The 26,734-nt window shown below is 49.7% G+C and overlaps 1 protein-coding gene across 2 annotated transcripts in view; it reads right to left on the reverse strand.

Moving 5' to 3' along the window:
* The window catches only part of GTSE1 (G2 and S-phase expressed 1), a 36,375-nt gene extending 10,979 nt beyond the window's left edge, over positions 1–25,396 (reverse strand). Inside the window, exons 1-11 of one of the 2 annotated variants that reach the window (XM_075342557.1) lie at positions 25,313–25,396; positions 22,663–22,705; positions 20,126–20,183; positions 19,394–20,042; positions 5,720–5,869; positions 4,146–4,287; positions 3,671–4,048; positions 3,482–3,554; positions 2,772–3,005; positions 551–725; positions 302–454 (exon numbers count right to left, since the gene is read on the reverse strand). In XM_075342557.1, coding sequence (XP_075198672.1) covers positions 302–454; positions 551–725; positions 2,772–3,005; positions 3,482–3,554; positions 3,671–4,048; positions 4,146–4,287; positions 5,720–5,869; positions 19,394–20,042; positions 20,126–20,183; positions 22,663–22,678 — 2,028 coding nt within the window. In that variant the 5' untranslated portion in view covers positions 22,679–22,705; positions 25,313–25,396. Of the gene's footprint in view, positions 1–301; positions 455–550; positions 726–2,771; positions 3,006–3,481; positions 3,555–3,670; positions 4,049–4,145; positions 4,288–5,719; positions 5,870–19,393; positions 20,043–20,125; positions 20,184–22,662; positions 22,706–25,292 lie in introns of both variants that reach the window. The other variant, XM_075342556.1, reaches the window with a different exon arrangement.
* Between the last annotated feature and the right edge of the window lie 1,338 nt (positions 25,397–26,734).

Here is a 26,734-nt window from a genome sequence, read left to right on the forward strand (position 1 = left end):
ATTTCCACAAAGTGACAATGGTCAAAATTGCAAAATATTGGTCTGGTCAGGGAGGATGAAAACAGGCTCAGGAGTGAAGGGGTTAACACTGACGCTGTACTAACATTGAGAACTCATGAGTAAATTTTGGCTATTGGATCATAGTTAATGAAGTAACTAGATGCCAGTTTGCTGCTAGCACAATATTGATTAGCCAATGGAAGTAGACAAAAAACGGCAGACACATTTTTAGGTATATTTTCTCCCCTCTGGAAGCATATGAACAAAAAGTATACAATAATCTAGCGCCAGTGTAACTTACCTGCCCAATATTAGCTGTCTTAAGTGGGACAAGCCTTTTGTTACATTCAGGAGTATTTGACAGGTCAATAAGAGGTTGACATTCAGTGTCCATAGAGGAAGTCATTCTTAATTTAATATCAGCTTTATCCACCGCAATGTCAAGTAATAAAACCTAGGAGACAAAAATATTATATTATATATATTTTTGATATGAATGTTAATCTCTTCATGAACAAAAATATTATATATTAAAATCAATCCATCTTACCTCTGCTGGTTTCTCAGCCACTGACTCTGTTTGCTTACTTTGTACTACAAGGTCAGGTTTTCCTTCTGGAGAAAAGTTCAAGGAGCAGCATATTGTAGTATTTGCATGATCTACTCCAGTTGGTGAGCATGGACTCTTGGTAACTTTGCTCGGAATCTGTTCACATTCTGCAGACCTAGAAGCAGATTTATAAACAAATTCATATGGGAATAAATGAAGCCTGTCTTATCGAATCAAACGTTGGTAACAGATTCCCCTATACACATATGGAAAGTTGTAGATTACTTGTGTAAAATCTGTATCTAAAATCAGCAACGAAAACCACAAAATCTGCAGAAAAATCTACATACATATGAGCGTCATGCCTTCACTAAAGGTTTTTTTTTTTTTTGCTTTTTTATTACCTCTCCGGTCAGAGATATTACCAATTAAACATTTGGCACCTAATTAGTTAAAGTTAAGCTTAAGTGTTGGATAGTTTTCACTGGGGGCGTGTACTTCTGCCTCCTGTATGAGGACAACCAATCATAAGAAAGCAGCAACAAAAGTACAGAAAGACTTGTGATTATGGCATCAGGATCACATGATCTGAGGCCACAAATCCAGCCAGCCACAGTGCGCAGACTAAATCATATTACAGAGGAAAAGGGTGGCAATATTAACTGGAGTTAAAGGAGTTGTCTCATGAACAAAATTAAAAAAGATCTTACAATAAAAAGTTCCACAATTGGATGTGTAAAAATCAATATACTGTTCTCATCCTATAAATGAGCCCCTGTATAATGGATGTGTCCGACCATGAAGGAACATGGTCAGATACACCACAGCTCCGGAGAACAATAGAGGAAAATAGGGTTTATTTGAGCCGCGCCAATGATCACTTCACAGAGATTTGATGTGTTCTTATGCCTGATGGTCCTGAGGAAGGGAGCTGAGACTCCAGAAACGCGTAGACCTGTGCAAAATAAAGATCCATTAATCTGAATACCTGAGAAGTGATCATTGGCGCGGCTCAAATAAACCCTATTTTCCTCTATTGTTCTCTGTTATCTGCCGTCTGGGTTGTTGCTGCCTTGATCAAAACTTTCCATGCCTGCATAGTAGTTGTGACTTTCACAACTTCACTTGGTGAGTATTACTGCTCCCTGTCTCTACCCCGTGTGTTATTGGGGTAAAACCCTATTGCGCTTCTTCTCCACAGCTTTTTACTCAACACCACAGCTCCGGGGAAGGGGAGGATGTATATATTTAAAAAAAAAAAAAAAAAAATACACAGACCTTACAGCATGGGATCAGAGCTGATTCTTTCTGGAAAGTAAATCAAGTTTTTAAATAGGCAGGGAAATCTTTTTCCTTCTAGAAACCAGCAGCTACGATCAGGTGCTTTGAAGGGAACCTGTCACCAGATTTGGCAACTAAGCTGCGGCCACCACCAGTGGGCTTTTAAATACAGTATTCTAGAATACTATATAGAGCCCAGTCCGCTCTGTAGAACGTAAATTAAAAAAAAAAATAAAAAAAAAAAATAATCACTTTATTATACTGTAATAGGCGGTGCGGTGTAGACTGGGCGGATGAGTGTCTCCGTTCTCTGGAACTGGCGCTTCCTCTTTCGGGCATCTTTGTCCTTCTGAAGCTTGGGTGCATGACGCGTCCTACGTCATCCATACTAGCCGGCATTGAGGTCCCACACATGCACACTACAATAATGCATTTGTTGACGTCATGAGAGTGGCAGGTTCTTATCCACTCTGTAGACAGGACAGTCGACGTAATGCCAATTGACAATCTACTTCCCCAATTAGGTAGCTATGAACCGGCTGTCAGTCACAATGACAGCCCCACCCAGTCTACAGAGCATAACTGAAAAGAAGCCTTCACTCTGTTGATTAAGCCACCATCGCCAGCAGGAGCAGCCTGTGACAACTCTGCACTGGAAAACAGCGGTGCACCGGAGGGGGTGGGGGGGTTAAAGTCCAGGATACACCATTTAACTCATTAGGTGCCAAATATTCAATTGCTAATATCTAATCAAGACAAGCAAAATTAAAAAGGCCGCTTAATCCGTTCTGCAGCCACTACGACGTGGTGCATTCAGTTAAATCAGGCATTGGGGGTTGCGGTAATGCTTTGACTACTGGTCATATGCAGGTCTGATGCCTAGTTCTACTCATCAAGCCCATTACAAATAAAGGAATACTTTTGTTTCCTATCCATTTACCCAGAAGGCGACTTTTTGACAGACTTCGTGGATGCATAGACAGCTATTGTAGGTCGCAGAGTAGAAATGGGTCTTGGGATAGTCCTTGGTGTCACAAGTCCAGATGTTCGGCGACTGATGGGTGTTGGTAAGGCAGACACAGGCTTGGAGTTGGGAGTAGCAGATACACTCCTTAAGGCTGAATTGGTTGCCATGCCTTTTGTGGTTCCCAATGGTGTACTTTGAGCAATCCCACTAAAGAAAAAAAAACAAACAAAAAAAAAAACAACAACTTCTTTTGTATTTTTATTGCAATACTATAAAGGGACAAGCAAAGCCAATACTAAACATACAGCATGCGGAATATGGAGTGTACACAACGAAGGGAACACATTGCTTTACCCCTTCTGTATTAGGAAACACCATCTACGGTGAACATGTTTCTTAAAGCTTTTATCCACAGCTCCATTAAAAGGAGTTTAAAGGGAACAAGTCAAGTCTTGGTGACAGTGTAATGAAGGTGCCCAGGCTGCAGAACATTAACTATATCTCTTCCAGGAGCCGCTGGCTTTCAGTCAATCATACAGGCATGGCACGGTATCTGTCTATACATTATGATGCTCTCTTTTGGGTTTTGTTTTTTTTTTTTAACTGGATGGATAGACTACCATGGATGTGGTAACCTAATAAAGAACAATCATCTCAGTGTCAAAACGGCTCTTATTTATTACCTTCCAATTTCACCACAAGATAGTAACCGGGTTGGCTTAATGGACTTTCCCACGGCATGATCAGGTGACAGTACTGCATGAAAATATATATGCAAAGCAGCACATTATTGACCAAGCATTACTGAATGGAATATATAATAATAAATAATAATAAATCATAAAGATGAAATGTAGTAGATGAGCTCTTACCATCCTGCTTTTGTGCGAGCTTTAGCCGATTTGTAGGAGTAGGCATTACCCGTGCCTGGGGCTTGGCACTGGTTCCTTTGACAGCACTGTCTGTTTTAATAGGCAATCTTTGTAAGTTGGGTGCGGATGTTTGCCTCTGCATCTTGCCAGATGGAGTTTGAGGGTGGGAAGCTTTGACTGAAGCAGGTTTGTTACCAGCTGGCTTTGATTCAGTTGCTGGCTTCAGGTGACCATTAGATAAGTCAGGTGTTTTTATAGAAGGCCCTACACCACTATGAGGGCGAACAAGTGCAAGTCGGCTTGTGTTTGGCTTTAGCCTTGAACTGGTGAGCGAAGTGTTCAGGGAGTTCAGAGAGTTCAGCGAGGCACTTAGTTTGGCTGAAAAGCATATAGTCATATGAACATTAGCAGCGAACCCAAATATAGTGCAACAAATGACTAGGACATCCAATATGATCAAGTGAAGGCTGCTTACCATTACCTGCAGGTGGAGAGAAGGACAGACTGGAGTTCAGACTCACGTTAATGCTGGAATGGGAGGAGGACGACGAGGACGTATTCCTTCTAGAACCTGCTGTAGCTGAGGGGGTCTTGAATTGTACCTTGTTTAACCCAACCTGAAGGGAGAAAAAAAAAAAAAACCCCAAAAAAACGATCATACAGAATCTATAGAAAGAGCCAAGTCATGGTAATCAAAGTGCACAGGTCACTATCCTACAAGGGGACATGGTGCCATCACACCATTTGGAGCCACAGAAGAGTAACTTTTAAACAGTCTTTAAAAGGGTTGTTCTATTGCAGTTAAATCTCCCCTGGCTCCAGCAAGTGTCCTTTGCGGCCAGTGTCTGGTATTGACTGCATCATGCCAAATCAGTGAGCTGAATGGCTCCGGCGGGGTGTTCCCTGTGTAGATTAAATGCTATGTTCACAGCTGCTGAACCCACCAATTGTTTGCAATATGTTGACATGTCAGTGCCAAAGCCAGACACCGGGTGCAGTGGCAAGAGTCACTGATTGACCTAAGAAATAAAAAGTACAGTGCTCCCCCCCTCCTTAAAAAGGGAATGTCACTAGGTTTTTGACACCAAATCTGAGAGCTACACAACATAGGAGCAGAGACCCAGATTCCAGCGATGTGTCACCTATTTGGATGCTTTGTGTAGTTTTGATATCACTGTATAATCAGCAGTAGATTAGCATTAGAGGACTACTTGATATGCTGCCAGGTAGTCCAGCATATTCATGAGCTCTATATAACTGCTAGATCTGCAGCAGAGAAAGCTTTTTTTATCAAAATGACAGCAAACAGCTCAGTAAGTGACATCACTGGAATCATGGTCTTCTGCTGCTGTCAGTTGGGGGAGGGGGAGGAGCAAAAACCTGGTGACAGATTCCCTTTAATAGCAATCTGCAGCCAAAGATTTCCAGGGGAAAATTTTAATTGAAAGAAAACCATTCCTTTTAAATGGTTTTTGGATGTTTCAAGAGACAGGTTTAGTAGGTTGTCAATGTAGACACTATGACCAGTGCAATATACTTTCTGTAACTAATATTCTGTTTCTTCAGTGAGATATTGCTCTAATTTTATGGCTACCAGGTAGCTCTTTCTTACAACCTGCTGCCTGTTAAGCCGGATCTGCCTGTAATTAGAGATGCAGTACGGGGTGGTGGCGTGTAATTAACAAGCATGTGCTCTGCAGATAGTCAAGAGCTGCAGGACCTTCTCTGTAATTGGCAGCTAGCTTACCCCATATATCAAGACCAGCAGTGCAAATTTCCAGCCATGCATTGGAGATCATGCTAGACAGCTAAGCTAGCACAGCACTTGAGCTGCAAGGAGTGGTGCTAAAGGATCATGCAGATGGGAAAACGGAAAAATAAGTCGTATGTCAAACATAGGCAGGACTAGTACAGGTAACCGGCCCACTCCTCTACAGTGTACCTGATCATTATGCTGGGAATTTAAAGTACTACATTTATCATAGCGGTTCATGGTGAGTGACTGTAGTCTAAATGTACACCACCTCCCGTCCATGCCCAGGCGGTTACCTTGTTTGGTACAAGTAAGGTCCTTTTGCTTGGGCCTACAATGCTGGTATTGAAGGAAGAATCACTGACATCAGAAAGCAAGTCCTCAGTAGAACCAAGACTGCCCAGATTTTTCCTTCTAGATGGGCTCGTTTTCTTAATATCTTTTGGCTGTAAAAGACAAAAACAAAAACGGGGAACAAATATTACATAAGGACAAAATGGACTTCATTGTGAAAAATACTATAGCATCATTCCTAGCAGGCTGGCCATCATACAGAGTTTAAAAGAAGCCAGAACTGAGCTTTGTGTTTGCATTTTAACCCCTTCACGACCATGGATGGATATAGCCGTCATGGAGCGTGTCCAGTTAAGCCCCGCCCCCTGCCGCGGGCAGGCGGCGGTCGGCACACATATCAGCTGTTTTCAACAGCTGACATGTGTGCCTGCATGTTGCGAGTGGACTCTCTTCCACTCGCAACATTTAACCCCTTAAATCTCACTGCCAAAGTCTGGCAGCGAGATCTATATGTGCGCAGCCATGATTTTTACTTACCGCCGCCCCCACCGGAAGTCACGTGCGTGATCACGTGAGTTTCGGTGGTTGCCATCGTAGCATAGGGTCATGTGATGACGCCTGCAGCTATGACGTTTCACTTTTGTTTTCCCTCGGCCGGAAGCAGAGAGAAACAGGAAGTGACTGAATCTGCTGTTTACAGCTGTATAGCTGTGATCAGCAGATAGATAAGAGCGATCGGATTGCAGATCGCCATAGCCCACTAGGGGGACTAGTAAAATAAAATTAAAAAAAAAAAAAAAAAAAAAAAAACACCTAAAAGTTCAAGTCACACCCCTTTCCCCCCATTGAAAGAAGGGAATTTTGTTTACTTACCGTAAATTCCTTTTCTTCTAGCTCCAATTGGGAGACCCAGACAATTGGGTGTATAGGCTATGCCTCCGGAGGCCGCACAAAGTATTACACTAAAAGTGTAAAGCCCCTCCCCTTCTGCCTATACACCCCCCGTGCTCCCACGGGCTCCTCAGTTTTGGTGCAAAAGCAAGAAGGAGGAAAAGAATTATAAACTGGTTTAAAGTAAATTCAATCCAAAGGAATATCGGAGAACTGAAACCATTCAACATGAACAACATGTGTACACACAAAAAAACAGGGGCGGGTGCTGGGTCTCCCAATTGGAGCTAGAAGAAAAGGAATTTACGGTAAGTAAACAAAATTCCCTTCTTCTTTGTCGCTCCATTGGGAGACCCAGACAATTGGGACGTCCAAAAGCAGTCCATGGGTGGGTAAAATAATACCTCGTGATAGAGCCGTAAAACGGCCCCTTCCTACAGGTGGAAGCCTGTGACCCTTTACGCTGGCCAGCGACAAGGACAAAGAGTGCATCCGAGCGGCGCAGGGGCGCCGTCCGAGAAATGTAGAGCCTGAGTGCTCTCACCAGATCTAACAAGTGCAAATCCTTTTCACATTGGTGAACCGGATGAGGACAAAAAGAAGGTAAGGAGATATCCTGATTGAGATGAAAGGGGGATACCACTTTAGGGAGAAATTCCGGAACCGGACGCAGAACCACCTTGTCCTGGTGAAACACCAGGAAAGGGGCTTTGCATGACAGCGCTGCTAGCTCAGACACTCTCCGAAGTGAAGTGACTGCTACTAGAAAGACCACTTTCTGCGAAAGGCGTGAGAGAGAAATATCTCTCATTGGCTCGAATGGTGGTTTCTGAAGAACCATCAGCACCCTGTTCAGATCCCAGGGTTCTAACGGCCGCTTGTAAGGAGGAACGATGTGACAAACCCCCTGCAGGAACGTGCGTACCTGTGGAAGTCTGGCTAGGCGCTTCTGGAAAAACACAGAGCGCTGAGACTTGTCCCTTAAGGGAGCCGAGCGACAAACCCTTTTCCAGTCCAGATTGAAGGAAGGACAGAAAAGTAGGTAATGCAAAAGGCCAGGGAGAAAAACCCTGAGCAGAGCACCACGACAGGAAAATTTTCCACGTCCTGTGGTAGATCTTGGCGGACGTTGGTTTCCTAGCCTGTCTCATAGTGGCAATGACGTCTTGAGATAACCCTGAAGACGCTAGGATCCAGGACTCAATGGCCACACAGTCAGGTTGAGGGCCGCAGAATTCAGATGGAAAAACGGCCCTTGAGATAGCAAGTCTGGTCGGTCTGGTAGTGCCCACGGTTGGCCGACCGTGAGATGCCACAGATCCGGGTACCACGACCGCCTCGGCCAGTCTGGAGCGACGAGGATGACGCGGCGGCAGTCGGCCCTGATCTTGCGTAACACTCTGGGCAACAGTGCCAACGGAGGAAACACATAAGGGAGCTGAAACTGCGACCAATCCTGAACTAAGGCGTCTGCCGCCAGAGCTCTGGGATCTTGAGACCGTGCCATGAACGTCGGTACCTTGTTGTTGTGCCGGGACGCCATGAGGTCGACGTCCGGCACCCCCCAGCGGCAACAGATCTCCTGAAACACGTCCGGGTGAAGGGACCATTCCCCTGCGTCCATGCCCTGGCGACTGAGATAATCTGCTTCCCAGTTTTCCACGCCTGGGATGTGAACTGCAGAGATGGTGGAGGCCGTGGCTTCCACCCACATCAAAATCCGCCGGACTTCCTGGAAGGCTTGCCGACTGTGTGTGCCGCCTTGGTGGTTGATGTATGCCACCGCTGTGGAATTGTCCGACTGAATTCGGATCTGCTTGCCTTCCAGCCACTGCTGGAACGCTTTCAGGGCAAGATACACTGCCCGTATTTCCAGAACATTGATCTGAAGCGAGGACTCTTGCTGGGTCCACGTACCCTGAGCCCTGTGGTGGAGAAAAACCGCTCCCCACCCTGACAGACTCGCGTCCGTCGTGACCACCTCCCAGGATGGGGGTAGGAAGGATTTCCCCTTCGATAATGAAGTGGGAAGAAGCCACCACCGAAGGGAAGCTTTGGTCGCCTGAGAGAGGGAGACGTTCCTGTCGAGGGACGTCGGCTTCCTGTCCCATTTGCGTAGGATGTCCCATTGAAGAGGACGCAGGTGAAACTGCGCGAAAGGGACTGCCTCCATTGCTGCCACCATCTTCCCCAGGAAGTGCATGAGGCGCCTCAAGGGGTGTGACTGGCCTTGAAGGAGAGATTGTACCCCTTTCTGTAGTGACCGCTGCTTGATCAGCGGAAGCTTCACTATCGCTGAGAGGGTATGAAACTCCATGCCAAGGTATGTCAGCGATTGGGCCGGTGTCAGATTTGACTTTGGAAAATTTATGATCCACCCGAAACTCTGGAGAGTCTCCAGGGTAGCGTCGAGGCTGTGTTGGCATGCCTCTTGAGAGGGTGCCTTGATCAACAGATCGTCCAAGTACGGGATCACCGAGTGACCCTGAGAGTGGAGGACCGCTACTACAGTAGCCATAACCTTGGTGAAAACCCGTGGGGCTGTTGCCAGGCCGAACGGCAGTGCCACGAACTGCAGGTGTTCGTTTTCTATGGCGAAGCGCAGGAAGCGCTGGTGCTCTGGAGCAATCGGTACGTGGAGATGAAGGGAATTTTGTTACTTACCGTAAATTCCTTTTCTTCTAGCTCTTATTGGGAGACCCAGACGATTGGGGTATAGCTACTGCCCTCTGGAGGCCACACAAAGCACTACATTAAAAGTGCAAGGCCCCTCCCCCTCTGGCTATACCCCCCCCGTGGTATCACGGGTTCTCCAGTTTTAGTGCCAAAGCAAGAAGGAGGAAGCCAATAACTGGTTTAAACAAATTAACTCCGAATAACATCGGAGAACTGAAAAACCGTTCAACATGAACAACATGTGTACCCGCAAACAACAAAAACATCCCGAAGGACAACAGGGCGGGTGCTGGGTCTCCCAATAAGAGCTAGAAGAAAAGGAATTTACGGTAAGTAACAAAATTCCCTTCTTCTTCAGCGCTCTATTGGGAGACCCAGACGATTGGGACGTCCAAAAGCTGTCCCTGGGTGGGTAAAGAAATACCTCATGTTAGAGCTGCAAAACAGCCCTCCCCTACGGGGGTGTCACTGCCGCCTGCAGGACTCTTCTACCTAAGCTGGCATCCGCCGAAGCATAGGTATGCACCTGATAATGCTTGGTGAAAGTGTGCAGACTGGACCAGGTAGCTGCCTGGCACACCTGTTGAGCCGAAGCCTGGTGACGTAATGCCCAGGACGCACCCACGGCTCTGGTTGAGTGGGCTTTTAGCCCTGAAGGAACCGGAAGCCCCGCAGAACGGTAGGCCTCTAGAATTGGTTCTTTGATCCATCGAGCCAGGGTGGCTTTAGAAGCCTGCAACCCCTTGCGCGGACCAGCGACAAGGACAAAAAGTGCATCGGCACGGCGCATGGGCGCCGTGCGGGAAATGTAGATTCTGAGTGCTCTCACCAGATCTAGCAAACGTAAGTCCTTTTCATACCGGTGAACCGGATGAGGACAAAAAGAAGACAAGGATATATCCTGATTAAGATGAAAAGAGGATACGACCTTAGGGAGAAACTCCGGAATAGGGCGCAGCACTACCTTGTCCTGGTGGAACACCAGGAAGGGAGCCTTGGATGACAGAACTGCCAGCTCAGACACTCGCCGAAGCGATGTGATCGCAACAAGAAACGCCACTTTCTGTGACAGCCGAGAAAAGGAAACTTCCTTCAGAGGCTCGAAGGGCGGCTTCTGGAGAGCAACTAGTACCCTGTTCAGATCCCATGGATCTAACGGCCGCTTGTACGGGGGCACAATATGACAGACCCCCTGCAGGAACGTGCGCACCTTAGAAAGACGTGCTAGACGCTTCTGAAAAAACACGGATAGTGCCGAAACTTGCCCTTTAAGGGAGCTGAGCGACAAGCCCTTTTCTAACCCCGATTGCAGGAAGGAAAGAAACTTGGGCAATGCAAATGGCCAGGGAGACACTCCCTGAGCAGAGCACCAGGATAAGAAAATCTTCCACGTTCTGTGGTAGATCTTAGCCGAATTCGACTTTCTAGCTTGTCTCATTGTGGCAACGACTCCCTGAGATAATCCTGCAGATGCTAGGATCCAGGACTCAATGGCCACACAGTCAGGTTCAGGGCCGCAGAATTCTGATGGAAAAACGGCCCTTGGGACAGTAAGTCTGGTCGGTCTGGCAGTGACCACGGTCGACCGATCGTGAGATGCCACAGATCCGGATACCACGACCTCCTCGGCCAGTCTGGAGCGACGAGTATGATGCGGCTGCACTCGGATCTGATCTTGCGTAGCACTCTGGGCAAGAGCGCCAGAGGCGGAAACACGTAAGGGAGCTGAAACTGCGACCAATCTTGAACCAAGGCGTCTGCCGCCAGAGCTCTTTGATCGCGCGACCTCGCCATGAATGCCGGGACCTTGTTGTTGTGCCGGGATGCCATTAGGTCGACGTCCGGCACTCCCCAGCGGCGACAGATTTCCTGAAACACGTCCGGGTGAAGGGACCATTCCCCTGCGTCCATGCCCTGGCGACTGAGGAAGTCTGCTTCCCAGTTTTCTACGCCTGGGATGTGAACCGCGGATATGGTGGATGCTCTGTCCTCCACCCACATTAGAATGCGCCGGACTTCTTGGAAGGCTTGCCGACTGCGCGTCCCTCCTTGGTGGTTGATGTATGCCACCGCTGTGGAGTTGTCCGATTGGATTCGGATCTGCTTTCCTTCCAGCCACTGTTGGAAGGCCAGTAGAGCAAGATACACTGCTCTGATCTCCAGAACATTGATCTGAAGGGTGGACTCCTGCGGAGTCCACGTCCCCTGAGCCCTGTGGTGGAGAAATACTGCTCCCCACCCTGACAGACTCGCATCTGTCGTGACTACTGCCCAGGATGGGGGCAGGAAGGATCTTCCCTGAGACAATGAGGTGGGAAGGAGCCACCATTGTAGGGAGTCCTTGGCCGTCTGGGAAAGCGAGACTTTCCTGTCCAGGGACGTTGACTTCCCGTACCATTGGCGGAGAATGTCCCATTGAAGTGGGCGCAGATGAAACTGCGCAAAGGGAACTGCTTCCATGGCTGCCACCATCTTCCCTAGGAAATGCATGAGGCGCCGCAAGGGGTGCCACTGGCCCTGCAGAAGAGATTGCACCCCTGTCTGTAGTGACCGCTGCTTGTTCAGCGGAAGCTTCACTATCGCTGCTAGAGTATGAAACTCCATGCCAAGATACGTTAGTGATTGAGTCGGTGATAGGATCGACTTTGGAAAGTTGATGATCCATCCGAAAGACTGTAGGGTCTCCAGCGTAGCATTCAGGCTGTGCTGACATGCCTCTTGAGAGGGAGCTTTGACCAATAAATCGTCTAGGTAAGGGATCACCGAGTGTCCCTGAGAGTGCAAGACTGCTACCACCGCCGCCATGACCTTGGTGAAGACCCGTGGGGCTGTTGCCAGACCAAATGGCAGAGCTACGAACTGAAAAAGGTCGTCTCCTATCACAAAACGTAGAAAACGTTGATGTTCTGTAGCAATTGGCACGTGGAGATAAGCATCTTTGATGTCTATTGAGGCAAGGAAGTCTCCTCTGGACATTGAGGCAATGACAGAACACAGGGTTTCCATCCGGAACTTCCTGGCGTGCACATGTTTGTTGAGCCGTTTTAGGTCCAGAACAGGACGGAACGAGCCGTCCATTTTTGGAACCACAAAGAGATTGGAGTAAAACCCTTGCCCTTGTTCCTGAGGAGGGACTGGGATCACCACTCCTTCCGCTCTTAGGGAGCCCACCGCCTGCAGCAGAGCATCTGCTCGGTCTGGATGTGGGGAGGTTCTGAAGAACCGAGCTGGAGGACGAGAATTGAACTCGATTCTGTACCCGCGAGACAAAATGTCCGTCACCCACCGGTCTTTGACCTGTGACATCCAAATGCCGGAAAAGCGGGAGAGCCTGCCCCCGACCGGCGATGCGGAGGGAGGGGGCTGGAAGTCATGAGGTAGCCGCTTTGGAAGCGGTACCTCCATTTGCTTGCTTGGGGCGCGTGTGAGCCCGCCACGAATCTGAGTTTCTTTGCGTCCTCTGAGTCCCTTTGGACGAGGTAAATGGTGTCTTGCCCGAACCTCGAAAGGACTGAAACCTCTGCTGCCACTTTTTCTGCTGAGGTTTGGTTGTTCTGGGTTGTGGTAAAGAGGAGTCTTTACCCTTAGACTGCTTAATGATATCAGCCAATGGCTCGCCAAACAGTCTCTCTCTAGATAAAGGCAAACTGGTTAAACATTTTTTGGAACCAGCATCTGCTTTCCAGTCCTTTAACCACAAGGCTCTGCGCAAAACTACCGAATTGGCGGACGCCATTGAGGTGCGACTGGTAGATTCTAGGACCGCATTGATAGCGTAAGACGCAAACGCCGACATCTGCGTGGTAAGGTGCGCCACTTGCGGCACTGCTGGATGTATGATAGCATCCACTTTTGCTAAGCCAGCTGAAATAGCCTGGAGTGCCCATACGGCTGCGAATGCCGGAGCAAACGACGCGCCGATAGCTTCATAGACAGATTTTAACCAAAGGTCCATCTGTCTGTCATTGGCATCTTTAAGTGAAGCGCCATCCTCCACTGCAACTATGGACCTAGCTGCGAGTTTGGAAATCGGGGGGTCTACCTTTGGACACTGTGTCCAGCGCTTGACCACCTCAGGGGGGAAAGGGAAACGCGTATCTTTAGATCGTTTAGAGAAACGCCTTTCTGGGTGAGCGTCGTGCTTCTGGATTGATTCTCTGAAGTCAGCGTGATCCAACAAAGCACTCAATTTACGCTTGGGATAAAAGGAAACGAAACTTCTCCTGCTCCGCAGCCGCCTCTTCTGCTGAAGGGGCTGGGGGAGAAATATCCAACAGCCTATTGATGGCTGAGATAAGGTCGTTTACCATGGCATCCCCATCAGGGGTATCCAGGTTGAGAGGGGTTCCAGGAATGGATTCCTGATCACTCTCATCAGACACATCACAGGGAGACTGATTGCGCTGAGACCCTGAGCAGTGTGATGACGTCGAGGGTCTTTCCCAGCGAGCTCGCTTAGGGTGGCTGGGGCTATCATCTGAGTCATAATCCTCGGCCTGTGAAGCCGGGGACCCCCCTGTGGGCTGGATTAATTCCAAGTGAGGGGGACCTGAGGACAGAGGCCTCGCCGTGCCCAAAGACTGAGCCCCATGCATAGATTGCAAGGTTTCAAGGATTTTTGCCATAGAGACAGACATATTATCAGCAAAAACTGCAAAGTCTGTCCCTGTCACCGGGGCAGGACTTACAGGCGTCTCAGCCTGGGTCACTCTCCCTCCTGACTCCGGCTGGCGAAGCAGCACCGGGTCGGAGCATTGCACACAATGGGGGTCATCGGAGCCTGCTGGTAGATTAGCCCGACATGCAGCACACGCAGTATACACAGCCCTAGCCTTGGCAGCCTTGCGTTTTGAGGATGGCATGTTGTTGCTTCCACAGAGGGATCTGGGAGATGCAGCCAGAAACGACCTCACAGTGCAAGAAATACAATATCTCTATATCCTACACAGTACACCGATACACCGTGAGGTACTAGAGGGACCAGCACAGAAAAATCGCTTACCGCCCGCTTAAAAAGCGGGTGTGTGGTCGCCAGATAGCCCCTAGTCCAGGTCTCCCAGAGCCTTGCGTCCTTCCTCCAGCCAGACTGCATGTAATGGCTGCCGGCGTCCTGAGAGAGAAGGGGGGCGGGCCCTGGGCGTTCCTGGCTAAGAGCGGGAAGCCTGCTTCCCTCTGTGCCTAGTGTGAGGGCTGGAGCATGTAAATCAGGCTCCAGCCCTCGTCGCTGCTAGCGAACAGCGTCTCTCCCCTACCCTGAATGACAGGGTGGGGGCGGGAACGAATCGGAGCTGCCGGCGTCCTAGGCCCAAAAAGCCGGGGACTCAATTTATAACCGCCGCCGCCGTAAAAGCGCGGACGGCGGATCCCCGGCGCACCACAAGTCACAGCAGCGCCGCCCGGTCCAGAGGGGGTCGGCGCTGCGTTCCCATACACAAAAAATCCCCCAGTAATCTGTAGGGACACTAACTCCAACGTTGCGGTCCCCGGCGCACTACAACACCCAGCCAGCCCGGAGTGTGTCTGTGCCTGCCGGGGACACAGAGTACCTGTATGATGCAGGGCCTGTCCCTGATCGTACTCCTGCTCCGAATCCATCAGGTTCTAATGGGTCTGTGGATGGAGCCCGGCGTCAGAGCTGAGAGGCCGGCAGGATCCCACTTCCACAGAGCCCTACCAGGGGATGTGGAAGGAAAACAGCATGTCAGGCTCCAGCCCTGTACCAGCAATAGGTACCTCAACCTTACAACACCATCCAGGGGTGAGAAGGGAGCATGCTGGGGACACTATATGTGTCCTCTTTTCTTCCATCCGAAATAGTCAGCAGCTACTGCTGACTAAAATCTGTGGAGCTATGCATGGAATGTCTGACCTCCTTCGCACACAAAGCTAAAACTGGAGAACCCGTGATACCACGGGGGGGGTATAGCCAGAGGGGGAGGGGCCTTGCACTTTTAATGTAGTGCTTTGTGTGGCCTCCAGAGGGCAGTAGCTATACCCCAATCGTCTGGGTCTCCCAATAGAGCGCTGAAGAAAAGCATCTTTGATATCGATCGATGCAAGGAAATCTCCTTGGGACATTGAGGCGATGACGGAGCGGAGGGATTCCATCCGGAACCGCCTGGTCTTTACGTGTTTGTTGAGAAGTTTCAGGTCCAGGACAGGACGGAAAGACCCGTCCTTCTTTGGGACCACAAACAAGTTGGAGTAAAAACCGTGGCCCTGTTGCTGAAGAGGAACAGGGACCACCACTCCTTCCGCCTTCAGAGTGCCCAGCGCCTGCAGAAGAGCCTCGGCTCGCTCGGGAGGCAGGGATGACCTGAAGAATCGAGTCGGGGGACGAGAGGTGAACTCTATCTTGTAACCGTGAGACCGAATGTCTCTCACCCAACGGTCTTTTACCCGTGGCAGCCAGGTGTCGCAAAAGCGGGAGAGCCTGCCACCGACCGAGCATGCGGAGTGAGGAGGCCGAAAGTCATGAGGAAGCCGCTTTGGTAGCGGCACCTCCGGTGGTCTTTTTAGGACGTGACTTAGACCGCCATGCATCACAGTTCCTTTGATCTTTCTGAGGCCTTTTGGACGAGGAGAATTGGGACCTGCCCGCGCCCCGAAAGGACCGAAACCTCGACTGCCCCCTCCTCTGTTGGGGTATGTTCGGTTTGGGCTGGGGTAAGGATGTATCCTTTCCCTTGGATTGTTTGATGATTTCATCCAAACGCTCGCCAAACAATCGGTCGCCAGAAATTGGCAAACTGGTTAAGCGCTTTTTGGAAGCAGAATCTGCCTTCCATTCCCGTAGCCACAAGGCCCTGCGTAGTACCACCGAATTGGCGGCTGCAACCGCCGTACGGCTCGCAGAGTCCAGGACAGCATTAATAGCGTAAGACGCAAATGCCGACGTCTGAGTGGTTATGGCCGCCACCTGTGGCGCGGACGTGCGTGTGGCTGCGTCAATTTGCGCTTGACCTGCTGAGATAGCTTGTAGCGCCCATACGGCTGCGAATGCTGGGGCAAAAGAAGCGCCGATAGCTTCATAGATGGATTTCAACCAGAGCTCCATCTGCCTGTCAGTGGCATCTTTGAGTGAAGCCCCATCTTCCACTGCAAGTATGGATCTAGCTGCCAGTCTGGAGATTGGAGGATCCACTTTGGGACACTGAGCCCAACTTTTGACCACGTCAGGGGGAAAGGGATAACGTGTATCCTTAAGGCGCTTAGAAAAACGCTTATCTGGACAAGCATGGTGATTCTGGACTGCCTCTCTGAAATCAGAGTGGTCCAGAAACATACTCTGTGTACGCTTGGGAAACCTGAAACGGAATTTCTCCTGCTGAGAAGCCGACTCCTCCGCCGGAGGAGCTGAGGGAGAAATATCCAGCATTAGATTGATGGACGCAATAAGATCGTTCACTATGGCGTCCCCGTCAGGAGTATCAAGATTGAGAGCGGCCTCAGGATCGGAATCCTGATCAACTGTCTCCGCTTCATCAACCAGAGATTCCCCCCTCTGAGACCCTGCACAATATGATGATGTCGAGGGAAATTCTAAGCGAGCTCGCTTAGTCGGTCTGGGGCTGGGGTCTGTGTCAGAACCCTCAGCCTGGGACCCATGAGATACCCCGGGAGGACATTGTTGGTCCAACTGAGGTGGGCCAGGGAACAAAGATTCAACAGAGTCCCTGTGCTGAGATACCGGCCTGGACTGCAAGGCTTCTAGTATCTTAGCCATAGTCTCAGAGAGTTTTGCAAACTCCGTCCCCTGGACAGTGTCAGCAGGTGGCTCCCCCTGGGCCTCTCTTAGCAGAGGCTCTGGCTGAGTAAGTGCCACAGGGGCCGAACAGTGCACACAATGAGGGTCAGTGGAACCTGCCGGTAGCGGGGTCGTATATGCGGCGCAGGCAGCATAAAAAGCCTGTGTTTTGGCACCCCTGCCTTTCGTGGGCGCCATGCTATTATCTTCCCTGAGCAACACAATAGGGTATATAGCCAGAAATCAACTGTGCACCATACAGTGTAAAATATATATACCATAAACATATAATGTTACACTACTGCACAATGGGGCTAGCACCACAGGTGCTGCTTACCACCCGCTTAAAGCGGTTGTGAGGCCACCAGAGTCCCTGCCTGGGTCTCCCAGACTTTGTCCCCCTCTGCAGCGTCCGAGGAGCTGACAGGAATGGCTGCCGGCGTCCTGAGGAGAGGAGGGAGCCGTGGGCGTGACCCAGAAAGTGCGGGAACTGGTGCCCGCACTGTGCACAGTGAGGGGGGTGGAGTATGCAAAGCATGCTCCAGCCCTCAGTGCTGCTCGTTCTGTGCAGCGTACCGCCCTTCCCCTGCCTGTCAGGGCTGGGGGTGGGAAGAAAAGAAACTAGGCCGCAAAAAGCCGGGGACTCTAGTAATAAACGCGGCCGCCGTAAAAGCGCGGCCGGCGTGGAAGTCCCCGGCGCACTACAAGTCCCAGTCGCGCCGCGGTGTTTCCATGGCAGCGGCGGTCAGTGCGGCAGTCCCTATACATAAACACACTCAGCAACGCTGAGTGTGTAATGGCACATATTAACCCGGTCAGCGCCGCGGTCCCCGGTGCACTAGCACACCCAGCAAAGCTGGAGTGTTGCTGTGCGCTGTCCCCACAGGGATACAGAGTACCTCCAAGTAGCAGGGCCATGTCCCTGAACGATACCCGGCTCCTATCCAGCAGGCTCCACAGGAGTTGTGGATGAAGCACGGTCTCAGTGCCTGGAGACCGATAGGATCCCACTTCACCCAGAGCCCTAAGGGGGATGGGGAAGGAAAACAGCATGTGGGCTCCAGCCTCCGTACCCGCAATGGATACCTCAACCTTAACCACACCGCCGACAAGAGTGGGGTGAGAAGGGAGCATGCTGGGGGCCCTATATGGGCCCACTTTTCTTCCATCCGATATAGTCAGCAGCTGCTGCTGACCAAACTGTGGAGCTGTGCGTGCATGTCTGCCTCCTTCGCACAAAGCAAAAAACTGAGGAGCCCGTGGGAGCACGGGGGGTGTATAGGCAGAAGGGGAGGGGCTTTACACTTTTAGTGTAATACTTTGTGCGGCCTCCGGAGGCATAGCCTATACACCCAATTGTCTGGGTCTCCCAATGGAGCGACAAAGAAATTAAAGGGTTAAAAAATAAATATACACATTTGGTATCACTGCGTTCAGAAATGCCCGATCAAGATATAAAATCAGTTAATCTGATTGGTAAACGGTGTAGTGGCAAAAAAAATTCCAAACGCCAAAATTACGTTTTCTGGTCGCCACAAGTTTTATGCAAAATGCAATAACAGGCGATCACAACGTAGCATCTGCGCAAAAATGGTACCATTAGAAACGTCAGCTCGAGCCGCAAAAAATAAGCCGTCACTGAGCCATAGATCCCAAAAAATGAGAACTCTACAGTTTTCGGAAAATGGCGCAAAACGTGCGCCACTTTTATTGGACAAGCTTGTGAATTTTTTTAACCCCTTAGATACAAGTAAACCTATACATGTTTGGTGTCTACAAACTCGCACCGACCTCAGGCATCACACCCACACATCAGTTTTACCATATAGTGAACACCGTGAATAAAACATCCCAAAAACTATTGTGCCATCACACTTTTTTTGCAGTTTTTCCACACTTGGAATTTTTTTGCTGTTTTCCAGTACACCATATGGTAAACTTATGGTTTCATTTAAAAGTACAACTTGTCCCGCAAAAAACAAGCCCTCATATGGCAAGATTGACAAAAATAAAAAAAAAAATAAAAAAATATATATGTTACGGCTCTTGGAAGAAGGGGGAGCAAAAAACAAAAACTGAAAGTGCCCCGGGGCTGAAGGGGTTAAAGAATAAAATAAAAGCCACACAGCCCTATTCTGTGCCAACAAGGCCTTGCAGGGGAACTGTAATGGAGCAGCAAAAACTTGGGAGACAAACCACAGACATTCTTCAGATTCCCAACAGCATCAGTCTTATGTAGGCTTCTACAGGTTTATGAAGATCTGAGGTGGACTTGTGGGAACTTCTACGTTTCTTATGATAAAGCAGAGCTATGACCCACATACACCTGACACCTGCAGAGAACAGTTATTGGCGGAATTACCTTCTCAACAGCTAGGCGGTTGTTTTTCATGTGTACAGCAGGTGCCTTCATCGGTTGAGGTTTGCTGACAGTTTTACCATTTGCTGATGGACCACCACTTTTTATTTGAGAAGCATTAGTTTTCAGTGGAAGTGGGGATGATGAGTGAGTCTTCACCAGTTTTGGCACCTTCAGGGGACTACTGAGATTCTGAGACTCTGCACTACATGAGGTTTCAGCCTTTTTGTTAGATCCTGTAAGTCTTTGCTGAACTGCGGGAGGAAGCTGGTGGAATGGAGTTTCATCTATACAATAAGTCTCTCTTTTAATGTCCACTGGAGTTTTCGGGACCTCATTAAAGTCATCAAAAAGCTTCAGCTTTGACTTAGACTCCTGAACAAATTTCTCTATGGTTGGGTTTGGCAAGGTCTGTGGAGTGTCCTCTCTCTTTTGGTCATCGCTAACAAAAGATTCCAGCTGCAGGGCTAGTAAGTGGGCTTCTTTAAAAATCTCAACAAACTTATCGCCACTTAGGGGACTCCATACCACCGACTCAGTGTTCAGAGGCAAGACGCTCTCCTCGGACGAGTGACCCTGTAATACAGCACTAACACATTTCTCTTTATGCCCGATTGGCCCAACAAACACTTCATCATCGTCTTCTTTAGAGCTATTATAACAAACAAAAACATACAGTTAAAAATGTAGTACATAACCAGAATCTTAGAATAAAATCAATGAAGGTGACATTACCTTGTAGGAGACAGTGATATATCAAAATCAAACTTTTCATCAGCCAAAAAGGTAAAATCTAAAAAACCAAAAAGATCAGAAAGCATTAAAAAAAACAAAACAAACAAAAAAAAAAAAAAACCCGTTTTCTATACTGAATGAAAACAAAATGTAGAATTGGGGAGACATTTTGGCCATTTTCACTTAGGAGTGTACTCACTTATCTTGCTAGAGGTTTAGATAATAATCACTGTGTGGAGTTATTTAGGGCACACCGAATTTACACTGTTAGAGCTCATTTCAACTTGCGTACTGCTTCCGATGCTGTGGTGTCAGCCGAGAGTCATGCAACAGTGAGCGATCTTATCACAGGAACGGAGAAGGTGGAGGGAACACTTTCTCCCATCTCCTCCGCTGTCTGTCTCTGTGTGCTCCGCACTTTAGTCACATAACATGCGAGTGCAGTGCGATTTTCCACACACGTGAGCCGAGACTCTGTGCAAAACCGTCTCATTGATTAACACTGGCGCAAGTGCAATCCGATTTTTTATCAGATCGCACTCACACCAGGAAGTCGCAGATGGAAAAGCGCCCTTATACAAGCTGAACACTGACTACTTTATATTGTATCAAAGTGTCCCATAAAAAGATAAAATATTTACAAAATATAAGGGGTGTACTTGTGACGCCCTGGCAAAACCAGGTAGTCACACAATAGGCCCCCGCATAACACCTTCCCTCACCAAGGTCACATACAGCCGACTTGAAACCCTAGTCACCCTCCCCTCAGGGCAAGACAGGCACACCAGTGGGTGGGTCCAGGCGGTTAGGGAACACCCACCTAGGGGTCTAGACAGCCCTGGGCGGGAAAACCAGCAGTAAACAGTAGTTCAAGTTGAGAGGAGTGTGGGCTGAAGCTAGGTGTAGCTCCAGCAGAGGAGAAGTTCAAGTTGAACGGTGCCAGGGTAGGAGCCCTGGTACCTTGGCTAGGTGGCAGACGGTGGTCTCCGTCAGCAGGAGACAGGTAGACGCTCGGCAGATCCGGAGGAGGACCGGAGAAGGGTTGGAGCCCGCCGGTACCAACACTGGAGACCCGACCGGAAACCATGCACAGAGGGGATACTCGGACCCTGAAGCCAGGACCGGAATCAACGGCCTAGCTAATCAACCGATTGAGGGCAGGATTACAGGTCCTGTCCCAACCAAAGTCCCAAAAGCAGACAACCACCCACAGATAGGGATAGGGTAACCGCCAGGGCGCATAGATCCCACGGGTCAGCGTCAGTGGGCACGGCTCCTCAGGCACAAAGCAGGCCGGGAGCGGACTCCCGTGTTCCACACCAGGAAGTGCAAACACACAACTACAACCAGTGCAGAGGAAGAGACGGCGACCATAAGCCCAGGTGGGGGACCAGAGTACAACCGGCCGCGGCGGCCGGCCACCAGCACCTTGGTTTACCAAGAGACTCGTGTGATTCATTTACTTGTGAGTAACCAAACATCCCCTGGTACGTCCGGGTGCGCAGGCCCCTGCCATCGCCATACCCTACACAGAGACACTGGACCCCGGGACAACCATCCCTACCCACGGAGGGATTAACATCCGGCTGCCATTACATCTCCCCCGGGTATCCCACTTCACCACACACCGTGGGTGGCGTCACAAACCAATACGGTCAAGGCCGTACAAGTACGTCCCCCCCTTTTCATTCAGTATGTCCGCGTGACCCCCGGGTCCAGAGGAGCCCTCGAGCGGGTCCGGATCAGAGCAGCGCCAGCTTCTAGCACGGGGGCGGCACATACTCACTTAATGTGAGATTTTGTATGTAAATCAGGAGAGAGAGTGTCAGATGGACATTTAGCCAGCAGCAATCTCATGCCCGGGGGCCAGCTTATAGTTTGCCCAGAATTGGAATGAAAGTCCATAGTCCCTATGGCTGCAGGCAATCTTTACTGTGGCGCTATCTGGATTCTCCAGTGACGACTGCGAGACAAGGGGGGGGGGGGGGGTCATGCGACTTCAGGTATGCGATATGCCTACTCTCAACCACATTCCAACTAGATGTCCACATCCTTGCTTAATTTAAGTGAAATCAGTGAGGTGCACGTCTTGTCGGAATGTAGTCGAAATATGCAAATCACATACTTAGTCACATGACCGCCCGGTCTCGCAGCAGGTGTCTGAGAATCTTCACAGCGGCACTGTTCCAACAAGGTCTGATATTCCCGTGGGTAACACGACGTTTTTTGTGGCTGTATCCTTTACCATCTCATCAGGGCAGATACCCGCTGTGATGAAATGCTGATTGGCTGCAGCAAACCCATGACACAACAATGACCCATCATGAGTATCGGACAATGCCGGAATCCTGCTGCAGGAGGACAATGTCCACTGTTTGTTGCAAGTGGGGCTGCGAAGTGAAATAGCAGAGGTGGTCCTGAAGTGGACGTAGGCTCTGAAGAGATGTCTCAAGAGCTTACCTGGCCCATGCCCTGATGGAAAACATTAAATTATTTAGCAATATTACACAATATAAAAATTAGATGGGTTTTCTTACCTCCTGTTGCAGCCATTATGGAAAACGTCTTGATTTATACCACCTATAGAAATAGCATATCATTAGCATGGAAGTAATACACGTCAGCAGGGCGGATTCACCCAAGTACCGGCAGTGCTACTAACAGTCATCTGAGAAATGGCAGTCCCCAAATCACCTTGGTCATCTTCAGCTTAGATATAGAAGGCACATTCTCCCCAGAAAGTAATACGTTATGGTATAATGGGCCGAGCCAGCTGCCCCAGCAGGAAAAAGCAGTCATTGCCAGACGGCCATTTCTCCTGGTGTCGGCGGGTAGATGAGAACTGGCAGACGCCTCGGGGAATGTAGGGCGATGACATCCACCATGCTTTGTCAGGTTCTCCAGGCCACTAGTTGTGTGGACCTTGTGAACTGGACAAGAACCTCACAGAGAAGGTGTAATCTAGCAGTGTAATGTGCCAGCAATGCCTACAGGGACTTATAGAACTGACAGCTAAGACCTAGGATAAGCTACTAATAGATTATTGGGGAGGGGGGAATTGGCTCCCCCATAATGAGCTATTTGGAGGGGCAGTGGAATATACTGTTTACCAGACCTCTCTGTACTTTTAGTGGCACCTGTGCGTGGTATTACCACTTATGCCACCACAGCACCAACTAAGGATACCATCCAATGGGACATTTCCACTAGGGGATCTCAGGCATTGGAAATGCCAAAGCAAAATCCACTGTGGCAAATACCATCAGCTATGCTGTATGGGGCAGTGCAAACCAAGAAGAGGAAGACAGCCGCCCATCAGGTGATCAAGGAGGTGTTAAGCATCACCACACGCTGGGGCATTCAGCACAGGGTCTTCCTGCACACCCACCATAATGGGCTGGTGTATAGTGTGCATAGTGCTGGGAAGCCCCCCGAAACGCAGTTTAGAGGAATGCTCAGATCCATTGTTTAGAAAGTAAACCGCCTACTCATCTGCAAAAGCCAAATGCACAGGTCATGGCGAGTCCACGAGTGTCCACACCACTATGGTGCAGGCACACTGTCACATACCTCGCTGGGGCGAGAGCCTGCCTACCGCCAGCAACTTCCTATGTAAGGCTAAGTTTACATTTCTGTTGTTTTGTATCAGTCACGTGCGTCGCTTGACGCATGTGACTGATGCGCTGTTCAACGGATGGCAAAGAACAGAATTCTGTTGTGTGCGGGGGAGGCGGGGGGTTGGGAGCCGAGCGGGGCCGTGGCACTGAGGACGTCAGTGCCGCAGGGACTGCAGGACAGGTAGGTGTGTGTGTGTGTGTGTGTGTGTGTGTGTGTGTGTGTGTGTGTGTGTGTGTGTGTGTGTGTGTGTGTGTGTGTGTGTGTGTACACATGCTGAATGTGGGAGAGAGCGGGGGGGCGGGGCCAGGCGCTGAGGATGTCAGTGGCAGTGCTGCGGTCTGCATGGCTGGGGACAGGTGTGTGTGTGTGTACATACATGTGCGGAGTGCGGGGCTGAGCTGGGAAGTGTCGGCCTCCCTGCACACGTAACCAGACTAAATATCGGGTAGCAAAGCACCCGATATTTACCTTGGTTACCTGATATTTACCTTGGTTACGGGCCTACACGCTTAGCGCTGGCTCCTTGCACCGTAACCAGGGTAAATATCGGGTAACCAACCAAAGCTGGTGACGTGTGCAGGGAGCCAGAGAGCATGCGCAGCGAAATCCGCCGGATCTCACTGCTCAAAAAACGTTACATGCTGCGTTCCTCCCACCCGGCGGTCAGTCGTTCCATGACTGATCAGTCGGGCGGAGGGTACAACGCAGCATCATCAGTCACAATCCGCTGCTCATAGAAGTCTATGGGAGCAACGGAATCCGCTAAACGGATTCCGTTGTTTACAAGAGCAGCGGATTGTGACTGATACATTTTAGCGGAAATGTGAACTTAGCCTAATGCTCATGTTGCCCTACTAATGTCACATCCTTGAATATAAGGCTCATGGGTAAAGGCTCACACACAACACTGACCTAGTGCATATTGTGCATACATTAGACCACTCCAGAAGTTACAACATAAGCTCCCAATGTAACTATGAGAGCCAGAACAAGGCTCCCATAGACTTACATTGAGTTATCCCCTCCAGCACACTCCATGAAACACTGGAGCTGCCAGCAAGTCACAGGAGATCGGCCAGAGAAACACTGAAGAAAAAAAAAAAAAAGTAGATGAAGACGGTAGCAGGTGAGTAAAGGCAGGGCGCAGGGGACTTGTATTTAAAGCACCAGTTCGGGGGGGGGGGACACCGGAGTGGTGCTGTAATCCACAAGTCAAAACTAGACAAATGTGAGGAGTCGTCGGGATCTGTAGTCACTGCTGGCACCAGCACACCTTGCGCTGCACAGGCATATAGAGGAACTGTAATGGGATCCATGTGTACAGGCCTTGGGTTATGCTGGCACATGGGTGCAGGACGCTGCGGCAGTCTGTATGGCCGTCTATGGAGGCTGCTAGGTGCAGACACAAGACAAGAATGCCAGCGGCTGGGTAATGACACTCGGATACATCAGGCAGCCATGTCAGGCACCCTACACCGGTACACATACAGCCCCGGCGTACAGGGCGGAGACACGGCATGGAGGGGACCGGCACTATAGAACACCGCACCTGATAACCGGAGCGCTCACCCGCAGCATGGAGGGCCGGCCAGACAGACAGCGAGAGGATGAGCCCCGGACAACACAAACGGCTGCACTATTCAAACTTCCCTCTGGCCTTGGAAGAACCCACGTGACGAATAATAGCCACCTGTCATTGGTTGGTTTAAAGACTCACGCGTGATCACGAGGTACAAGTCCTGCAATGCCTGATGGGAAGTGTAGTTTTAGTAACAACAGTCATGACCGCTGGCGCCATCTAGTGTGCGTTCCTATACCAGCTCCGGGCTGTGCATGTGTGAGAGTACATTGAGGGTACTACACTTTAGGCCCCCTTCACACGTCCGTGATACACGTGCGTGTTTGGTCCGTTTCCGTATATACCGGAGACACGGCCAAACGTGCACCAATGTTAATCTATGATTGTGGTCACACGTCCGTTATTTCATTATGTCCGTGTGTGCGTGTCCGTGATCCGTATGTGTTTGCGTTTGGCACGGATGCATGTCCGTTATCTGCACGGAGCACGCACACGTGGACACAATGAAAGTCTATGGGTATGTGCACACACGTTAGTAAACACGTATGCATATACCTATAGTCCGTGTCCGTTTGGTGTTTTTATTTCTAGTGATGTCGGCTATTCTTTCTATTTCTGTGTATGTCGGTCAATCTCCCTGAGTCCGTCGGTCGGTCTCTCAGTCTCTCTGTCGGTCTCTCTGTCTGTCTGTCCCTCTCTCACAGTCTGTCGGTCAGTTTCCCCCCCTCTCTCATACTTACCGTTCCCCGATCTCCGGCGCAGCGCTGCACGGCATTCACACTGCTGCGGCGGCTTTTACTATTTTGAAAAAGCCGGCCGCCCATTAAACAATCTCGTATTCCCTGCTTTCCCCGCCCACCGGCGCCTATGATTGGTTACAGTGAGACACGCCCCCACGCTGAGTGACAGGTGTCACACTGCACCCAATCACAGCAGCCGGTGGGCGTGTCTATACTGTGCAGTAAAATAAATAAATAAATAATTAAAAAAAAACGGCGTGCGGTTCCCCCCAATTTAAAAGCCAGCCAGATAAAGCCATACGGCTGAAGGCTGGTATTCTCAGGATGGGGAGCTCCACGTTATGGGGAGCCCCCCAGCCTAACAATATCAGTCAGCAGCCGCCCAGAATTGCCGCATACATTATATGCGACAGTTCTGGGGCTGTACCCGGCTCTTCCCGATTTACCCTGGTGCCGTTGGCAAATCGGGGTAATAAGGAGTTATTGGCAGCCCATAGCTGCCAATAAGTCCTAGATTAATCATGTCAGGCATCTATGAGACACCCTCCATGATTAATCTGTAAGTTACAGTAAAAAAACACACACACCCGAAAAAATCCTTTATTAGAAATAAAAAACACACACAAATTCCCTCATTACCAATTTATTAACTCCGACAAACCCTCCATGTCC

This window comes from Anomaloglossus baeobatrachus, chromosome 4, assembly GCF_048569485.1.
Source record: "Anomaloglossus baeobatrachus isolate aAnoBae1 chromosome 4, aAnoBae1.hap1, whole genome shotgun sequence".
Lineage (NCBI taxonomy): Eukaryota > Metazoa > Chordata > Amphibia > Anura > Aromobatidae > Anomaloglossus > Anomaloglossus baeobatrachus.